The sequence below is a fragment of the Chenopodium quinoa genome, unplaced genomic scaffold, assembly GCF_001683475.1.
Source record: "Chenopodium quinoa cultivar QQ74 unplaced genomic scaffold, ASM168347v1, whole genome shotgun sequence".
Taxonomy (NCBI): Eukaryota; Viridiplantae; Streptophyta; class Magnoliopsida; order Caryophyllales; family Amaranthaceae; genus Chenopodium; species Chenopodium quinoa.
The window spans coordinates 934,924-944,989 of NW_018744066.1; the positions used below are offsets into that span (position 1 = coordinate 934,924).

The 10,066-nt window shown below is 31.9% G+C and overlaps 1 protein-coding gene across 1 annotated transcript; it reads right to left on the reverse strand.

Annotated features, from left to right (window-relative positions):
* Positions 1-2,227: 2,227 nt before the first annotated feature.
* LOC110690897 (ATP-dependent 6-phosphofructokinase 6-like) lies at positions 2,228-6,611 on the reverse strand. Its single transcript, XM_021867799.1, has 13 exons — positions 6,199-6,611; positions 5,927-5,973; positions 5,585-5,624; positions 4,934-4,996; positions 4,688-4,825; positions 4,416-4,574; positions 4,212-4,265; positions 4,051-4,119; positions 3,812-3,941; positions 3,434-3,675; positions 3,305-3,350; positions 3,026-3,180; positions 2,228-2,783 (listed from the first exon to the last, which is right to left on the reverse strand). The coding sequence occupies exons 1-13, from the start codon at positions 6,280-6,282 to the stop codon at positions 2,511-2,513; spliced, it is 1,500 nt and encodes a 499-aa protein (XP_021723491.1). The 5' UTR covers positions 6,283-6,611; the 3' UTR covers positions 2,228-2,510.
* Positions 6,612-10,066: the final 3,455 nt, after the last annotated feature.

Sequence of the window (10,066 nt, forward strand, 5' to 3'; positions counted from 1 at the left end):
TATAAAAGTATGGATTTTTTTTTATTTATATTTTTGTGTAAAGTATGAAAAATAGATTTTGACCAGACATCAATATTTACGTTTTTTTTAATATGCTAGCAAGGGGGTATAGTATTTGTGGGTTAGACATTGTAAGAGTGAGGGGAACAAAAAAGGGATCCCTCACCTCAATGTGCTTAGAACCTTAGATTCAACCCCCATTCCTCCAACCTCAAAGTTGAACATGTAGTATTTCCTACTAGATCAAGCTTCTTGTGAAAACTTTTAATAATGATATGGACTAGTTCGGACATTGTCCTCATTATTGTAGGTTATATGAGATTAATATTGCTAAATCAAAGTAATTGTTGATAAGAAATAGAGTTAAATATTTTTGAAAAAAAATATTGGTTGTGTTCCGTAACTAGCTTATTTGAGCAAAATTAGCTTATTTGACCAACATTAGCTTATTGACAATTTTTTTTTTTTTGACTATTAAATAATCTAATTCAAGGTGTTTGATGGAAAGCTTATTTAAAGAGCTTATTAAACTAAGGGCTAGTTTGGCATTGTTTTTTGTTTTCAATTTTCTATTTTTTTAAAAAACTAAAAACCAAAAACAGGAAACAGGAAACAAGAAAAAGGTGTTTCCACTTTTTGGTTGTCAATTTTCAAAATTATCATAATTTTAATAAATTTGACTAATTTTTTATTCATTACATGATATATATCATATGATTTAAAAAAATAAAAAACCAAAAAACAGAAAACCAAAGTGATGCCAAACGAACCCTAAATAAGTTGTTTTTCAAAAAGCTCATATTAGGAGCCTTTTCAATTAGCTTATTCAATATCTTACGTTGAAATGACACTTATACCCCATTTAAAATTAATATCCAACCACACTACCTACCTTCACAATTAGTTTATTGGTCCTTTCATATACTTACACCACTTTAACCAATCCGTTATTTACCAAACACTTTTATACAATCACCTAATAAAATAAGTTAGTCAAATCAATTAATATAATCAACTAGTCAAAATCAACTAACAAAATGAGATTCAACTTTTCAACAAACATACCATTATTATTGGTCAAAGTTTTAACAAGAAGCTAGGTCAGAACATATACCACATATTCTCGTTATATTCAACTTTATATCGTCGGAGACCCTCCTTTCACATATATGACTTTGTGGAAGAGTTTGATTTTCACCCCTAACAAATGGGATCTTCAATTTCCCCCCAATTAGGAATGGCAACGAATCGGATTCGGGTCGGATGTGGCTAAATCCGAATCCGATCCGTTTAGTAAACGGACCCTGGACTCGGATACGGATCCGAGTCCGAATATGATCCGACTCGTAATTTTCGGATCCGAATCCGGTCCGTTTATTCGGACCTTTGTAATGGTCCGAATATTTTTATTTTTTTATTTTTTGTAATGTCATATACCTTGCTTGTATTGTCATACCAATTAAAGTATAAAGATAACATATTTAAATTATAAACTAAGTTACATAACAAAATTTTGCTTGTGTCAAAAAAAAAAAAAAAAAAAAAAAAACAAAATTTTGCTACACAACAAGTAAATAATTGTCCCAAGTTATAGAGCATATGCTTATACTCTCGGACTCGGATCGGACTCTGTCGGACTTTACGTAGGGTCCAAGTCCGATTCACCTCCTATTCGGATTCGGATCTATTTTATCGGATTCAGATTCGGACTAATTTTAAACAAATTCGAATCGAATTTTTTCCTTCGAATCGAACTCGGATTAAATTGTCATCCCTACCCCCAATCGTGCTGTTTATAATGGGTATCATTTTCATTTGCACCCCAACGCAATCTAACATTCTAACGGTTTCTTGTTCTTCAATGGAACAAAAATTGCGAGGAATATAGATAGAGCTTGTGTTTGATTTTTGGGGACCATAAAATTTCATTTATAATTGGTTACTTTCTTACATTTATAATTGGTTAGTTTCTTACTTGTCCAATTTGTCTTTGCTGGCCTATTGACCATTTCTATCTTGTTTGGATTACTTACCTTTTGGAGTATTATATGGAACTCTGAATGATAAGATTTTTTTTTTTTTTAACTACATGTTCAAGTTTGTTTTTTCTTCACACTTAGCTACCACTTCTAACAAAAATGAAAAATCATATTGAATTTATCAATTGCCACCTAATTCTAAAATACACAATACACATAAAAGTTAGTACTATTGACCTCAAACAAGATGATAAGGAACTTCGAGCTTTCTACAACTACAACACAAAATGTGTTTGGGACTTTGGGATAGATTATATTCCAAATATAAATACAAGTACATGACCAATTCACTCTTCAATTTTTACAAAGGGCACAAATACTAGTTGAAAACAATATTGTGGCATCTGATCTCCTACTATTAGACGAACACTAATGTAGGACGAATCCAAGGTGACTGATTATTATGCATCTCCTCTGTTCCTTTAAAACAGTGGAAGTTTTCAGAATCTCAAAAAAATATTGAAAACTACTTTACTCTAGCATCGGATGGGTGGATCCATTGTTCAACGAATGCAGATCATTGACATGATTATCAAGGGTTGATGACGAGGTTGGTGATGGTGCACACTTTTCGTTCTCATTTGACTCTTCAGCAGAAGACTTGGATAGTAGTATCTCGTCCTTATTTCCTGCAACAACCGCGCCCTTGGGAGGATGCATAAAGCTCGGTTGATTGGTTGAAGACAAAAGCCTAGCCCACATTCTATCTGTTATCACAACTTTGTTTGGTTTCTCGATAATTCGCTGCAATTATCAGAGAAGATTAGATAAGTACTACATACTACGAGTATTATTGAGATGAAGTATCCCCTCTCACTCTTTTATCTTTCCAAAAATGGCCCCTAATTATTCAGGACATAGCAACATATGCCCCTTCAAACCTCCCAAACTACTTAATCCACTCAGTGATATGTGCATTAGCCCTCCTATAATGTAAAGGAAAAAAATATCATTCTGGAAGATAACTTCAAATAAGAGAAACTTACGTAGAAGGGTATGTAACATTGTCTGCCATTGACTGGACCAACAGTACAACCTGTGTAACCCGCCATAGCCCCATGAATCGCGCTTTGGGCAAGAATTGTACAGTACACGTTGTCTGATGCGTTAGCAGGAACAGCTCGGATCATATATGTAGGGTCTGATTTCAAATATCATGAGATCAGAGAATCTTAATCAGTTGCTTATAAGTTTAGCCTAGCAGTCTAGCACTTGGTACATTAAAAACACAAAAGTGCTGAAAGAAACAAAAATACAAGACTAACCTATGTATTTAAGAGTTATGTTCAATTTTGTCTTAGCAAAGTGTTCCTGTTAAAGAAAAACAAAATCTAGTTAGGTTGTGTAGATAAATACATCATTGACTTCGATAGGGTATAAGTAGATATTCATACCTTGATCATGTGAGACAACCAGAGACCAACATCTTTAAAAGCCTTATTTCCAGAAGGGTCTCTTTCTTCTACCTTCTCACCTGCTCCTTCAGCTATGACTATAACCATGTGGCCATTTTCTCTAAGTCGTCTACCAATGAACTCATAGAGCCCACCTTGCCCTTCGAGATAGAAGGGTGATTCCGGAATCAAGCAACAGTCAACATCTCGGCTAGCAAGGGTTGCAAACATTGCAATGAACCCTGCAGGATGAATTATATGTCATAAGATCAATTTCTTTGTGCTACTCAAAGGAAAAGGGAATTAAGTCCATGATTTCATATTCTTTTCTCAAATTTTTTAGTGAATGAAAATGTTTGGTCAAATATTTATGCTTACCACTGTCACGACCCATCAACTTAACAAGACCAATCCCATTTTCAACACTTTCAGCTTCAGTGTGTGCAGCATTTATAGCACGTTGTGCCTCCTCCACAGCAGTGTCAAATCCAAAAGATTTGTCGATGATCTAGAGAAAGTAAACAAAATCATCATCAGAACAAGCAGTTTCACAAGAACGCCAGCTAAATAGTTTAGGTAAGATGCCAAGGAGAAAATTGAGAATGAATAGGGTATACCGGAATGTCATTGTCAATTGTTTTTGGAATTCCCACAACTGCAACCTTAAGGCCTCGTTTTCTTACTTCCTGATATGGAACAATGGAAATGATAAGTGATACCATCCTAGCTTAGCATGCATGACTGCATGAGTATAAAATCAGTTTCCCAAACTAAGTACCTGATATATTACTGATGCACCCTTTTGAGTTCCATCCCCTCCAATTATATACACCTAATCACATAACATGGACAACGTTATATGCCTAGATGAAACTGTCACGCAATTCCATATATACACCTAATCATATAACATGGACAACGTTATATGCCTAGATGAAACTGTCACGCAATTCCAGAGCACTACACAGTAACCTGACAATACCTGATTAATTCCCCTGTCCTGAATGCTGTCCACAATTTTGGAAGTGACATAGCCACCTCTTGATGTGCCAAGGATAGTTCCACCCCGTTTGTGGATGCTGTCAACAGTCTTTGGTGTCAGTGGGAGTGTATTCCGAGCATAGAACCCTTTGTAGCCACACTATATATCCAGATATAAACCAGATTTCAGTCAATCCATCAGAAAAATATAAGCTCATACCAAAATCTAGCAGCGAAATAAAATAGTTCTTGTCATAAAGCATGAAAACATACCTCAATTCCCAGGATATTTTTAACACCATACATGTAATCCAAGCCACAAACTAATTCCCTGATCACAGTGTTAAGCCCAGGACATAGACCTCCACACGTCACGATACATGCTGTAACTTCATCTGGCTTGAAATACACCTAAACCATATTTCATCAAATAGAGTTAGTATCTACCACCAAATAATCTTATACCTTGAAATTTCCAATTAAGCTTCACAGAAGCAAGCATTTATATTAAGTATTTACCTTTTGACGAGGACCTTGTCGTCGAAAATGTATACCCCTTGGACCATCTTTATGTTGAACAGCCTGTGAAAATAGAAGACATACTCACCTCAATCTCAGTTTCCTATAATTACAACTCTACATACATATATACAATATGGACTACAAGTTTAAGTAATCAAGACCCTTTGCTACACCAACTCTTTCATTTGCCATTTAAAGTAGACAACCCAACCCAAGTCACACCCAATTTTGTGCATCCTATGTTTATACAGTATTATGCCCTCTATCCCAAAATTGTTTCCTTCCCAAGCAATTATTAACTTAGTTAATCATTGGTTAAGTGGATTTGATCATAGACAAAAATGGTGGGGCAAAATTTGTTGCATATGACTATATGAGTAAAGTTGCGATCTTCATGATCAAAAGCAGAAATGGGGCATTCTTTTAGGGACGGCTAAATGAGACAAACAATAAGGAACGGAAGGAGTTCGTAAACAACCCAAAATCAACACGAGTACCAAAGACAAACATGGCCGCTCCTACACTAACTGCCAGCCTTACAGTACAAAATGAACGCATATACTTCCAGAAAACTGGCAGTTATGAAGAGTCTGGAGCATCAAAACTAACAACCTTTTACAGAAAGTCATAGGCTGAGAAAAGACTAACCTTTTGAACAACCGTATCATCAAAATCCACAAAATATTGCCTGAAATAGGAGAGTAGAAAAACCAAAGTTCAATTAAAATCATAAAGAAAAAGTGTCAAGTCAAAAATATACACCCATGCTAATTCAATCCATTTCTATTTTCTAAACCATGATCATCAATTATTATAACAGAAAACAAGTGGGTGTCATGGCTGTCAACGAGCTTTGTCAGAAAAAAATGTTCCGGGTGTCATTAAAAACTCGGGATCAAATCTCGTCTACATTATTACCTAATCGGAATCTTCTCTATACCAAAAACAAAAATAACAACAAATAAAAAAAATTAGAAAATGTTGCCTTACTTGGTTACTGAATATGAAGGATTGTTTTGTAACGGGTTCGGATACGTCTGAAAAACAATCAAACCAATCATAATCAATTAAAATCAAAGCATACTCCAAATTTCTGGGAAAAAAATAAAAAACCCCAGAATCACAAACATCTTAAACCAAAAAAATTAAGCTTATATCATCATAATACATAGTAAAAATCAAACATACATAACATCAAACATACAATAAAATCATAAAAATCAACAAAAATAAAATTAAAAGGGAGAGAATAAGAAATTTACCGGAAGATTAGCGAGATAATCAGAAAAATGAGGAACATCATCAAGAACATAACCACTTTCTCCCTTAATAATCTTTGGCTCCATTGATGAACTTTTAGCTACCCTTTTTAGTAACAATAATAATAATCAAGAGGGTATTAGTGATTTACAAATCAAGAAATTAGTGAATGATTATGATGGATCTTAAGAAGATTATATAAAAATGGCAGGTTTATTTGTTTTTGGTGGGTAAAAATTGATGGTATTAGAAAAAAGCTCAAAGTTTTTGATCTTAATATAAATTGTTTTAGTTTTTAGATTCTGGTTCGGACTTTTTAAAGGACTTTTTTATGATTAAAATAAAAGGGTGGAAGGAGAGAGAATGTGCACATAGAAACGTTCAGTGACTGGCTACGAAATTTCCTTGATTTTTTTTATTCCTGCTCTCTTTTTTTTTTTTTTTTTTTTTTTTTTTTTTAATAATTGAAATTTTTTAATTATTCGCATATTTATAATTTACAAACATAAAAAAATATAAATAAATAAAATTATATGGTTAGATTTTACTTTTTCAACCACTTGTTTTTAGGAGTGATAATCTATGTTATAGGTGACCATTTTGGATCCATGTTCGAGTAGATGAGTAATAAAATGGTTAAACAGTTGTCGTAGGTTTGTTTTTAAATATTAAATACTGGTATTTTATGAGTATAACAATTGCCTTGAAGATAAGAGTTTGAAGGAGGGCACAAAAAGGGTGAAAATAAAAACAATCAAGGAAGAATAGTATGGATTATGGAAATTTTAAAATTTCTAGAATGTTCAATCTAGAAACTTTTCTTTTTCTGTTTTATTGGTTATGTAATGTGACTTTTTTTTTTTGGCACAATATGTAATGCGACTTTAAGGGAGAATTGGAGGTGAAGTCTAAAGTTACTATAGTAATTGAGGATTCCTTTAAATTTGTGGCATGATTTTATTGGTGGATTTAGATCTTCTACTTGCAGCTTTGTAATTTGTATTTCCTGTTGCCCAAGAAATTATACTCCCTAATATATTGTTTTTTTTTTTTTCAAATACTATATTTATATGTCATAAGTCATAATGATCAATAACATGGAGTAATATCTTTGCTCAATTTTATTGTCTCCTTAAAAATAAATTTATTGACCCTTAAATTCTTAAACTAAACTATTGATAAATTGAGGAAAAAGGCTTGCACATTTGCTAATTTTGGTAAAAACTATTTATTATGTTTCATTGCTACTAACCAAGCCTAGTTAAACAAAATTCAATAAAAAAAAATTTAAAAGAAAGAAATTCTTACAATATAAAAATAGTTGCAGCGCAAATAGATACTCAGAGTGTTGAAGAAATTAAGCTAAAGGTTAATTTAGTATTGCCATATGTTAGGTCAAACTACTTGATTGGCCTAGAGACTATAACTTGTGTGTATGTATTACAAGTAAAATTTGAATGATAAACGAGTAAATCAAATAATTGAGATACATAAACATATTTACTCATTTTAAGCAATTAACATAGATTTTAACTACTCTATTTTTCTCTACACTCAATAACGTACAACTGACATAACTTAATTTTGTTAAGGGAAGGCGCATTGTAGTTGTATACCCTTTACTATTTTCAATTTTGTGGTGGCTTAAAAATTGCTGCACCCTTGGCTTACACTGCCGAAAAATACGTAGTAGAATTTTCATTTTTATATTGGAATACATAAATGTCATAATAGTTGTACAAACAAAACCTATATTCAAACAAATTGACTTCTTTTGTTCTGGAGTAGTTTTTTTTTTTTTCACTTAAGCAATTAGAAGAATCACATTAATTTATCTAGGCACGCATGCATAATTATAACCGTAATTTATTTTATTTTATTTTTATTTTTATTTTTTTTGAAAAGTTGATATTTTGAAAATATATGATACATAATATAATCTAACCAAGCCTCATGATGACTATGTATTTCATCATCTATAATTCACAAATTATATTTATTAAACCGGTGTATGTATGAATAATGTAAATTAAAATTCCAATTGCAAATAACATGCGCAAGTAAAATAAAAAAAAATAAAAAACAGAGAGAATATTTGATAAGAATATAAGTAGCTCTTGGAGTATATTGTTTTCCACATCATCACGTATACGTTGACATATACGAAGTATATATTTTTTTTTAGTAACAAGCTTCAATTTATATGCAGTCATGCAGATGTTTTTTTTTTTCAAATAATATAAAGTTTTATTTTCACATAGAAAATGTCAAACAAGTCCAATAATCACTCTAAATTAAAACTCTTAGGGGTACAATACATATAATAATCTTATTTTAAAGTCCAAACAATTACTCAGTCACATCATCAATCACTTGCAACTCTGTAAGCATCATGCCTGCAATTTTCTAAATTTGACCTCTAGGGTAGCATGTTAAGCAGCATGTAGCAATATCAGAGACTTTGTTAGAAATTGAAACGAAAAAAAAATCCCTATGAATTAAATTAATATCATGTTCTAAACAATTAAATACATTAATATACGCGTTTGGTATTAAGAAGGAAATGAAATTAATAAACGGAACATAGATCTAGATTAGATATGACTTAAGAAGTACTCCGTATAATATAGATAGTGCACACAATATATATGACAATATGGACTACACAATCAATTTAATCATTTATTCCGTGACAGAAGCTTGATCATCGATCTAGTTAACGATTAGTCGTTAATTAGTTAGGTTTGCTGTTTGCATGGTTGATGTTTAATTGATTGTTTCCCTATTAATCTCAATCTTTAATTTATTTTTAATAATTAATTATAATTTTTATTAATTTATTATGTCATCAATCATGATCACTAAAAAGAATTTAAATAAAACTAAGATGGGTTTAACGACCCCATTTTCCATGCTTTCCTATGACTGCTGACTTACGTGCCAAGGGGTTGATATATTTAGACCTTTTAATTTCAAAGTCAAAATAATACCATAGCTTATAACTTGTTCTAAGGGAGTCCATGCATAGTGGATGTCAATTATGGTGTACGTGTAGATTTAATTTCAAGTTATTTTATATGTTTGATTTAACTCATATTTACTACTTAATTCGTAATTGTTAATTTGTTATTGACATCAATTGCTATATATATATATATATATATATATATATATATATATATATATATATATATATATATATATATATATATATATATTTGCACAAAATTAAGTTAGCTATATACTACCTTGTTTTTTTTTTTAGTTAACGTGTTTTGACTTTAGCACAATTTACACACTCTCTTTTGATCGTGTTTTGTTCTTTATACGTAGATGAGTGAGCATGATTATATTCAAACCATTGGGAATGGAGTAGATCGATTGTATACTAATCATACTACCAACTACCACTACAAGAAAAAAGGTCAAAGAGGGCGATATACATTGATCAAGGAGGGCGAGTTTAATTTTGCCTTGTTAGTTTCTATCAAGGAGGGCGAAATAATAATTGCCCTTTTATTACAGAGCAAAGAGGGCGAATGTTACTTTCGTCTTTGTATTTCAAAGCAAACAGGGCGAATTAATTTTTCGTCCTCTATAATAGAGTTAAGAGGGCGAATTCACAAAATCGTCCTCTATAATAGAGCAAAGAGGGCGAATTTCATTTTCGCCCTCGTTGTTCAATAAAATAAATCAACAAAGTAAACGTTTTGGCTATTTTACAAAACAAAAAAGAAACAAACAGGGCGAATGTTACTTTCGTCTTTGTATTTCAAACAAACAGGGCGAATTCCATTTTCGCCCTCGTTTGTCAATAGCAAAAATCAGAATTCTGCAAAGAAGATTGTTTTCTTCCCCTTTACTAATCCT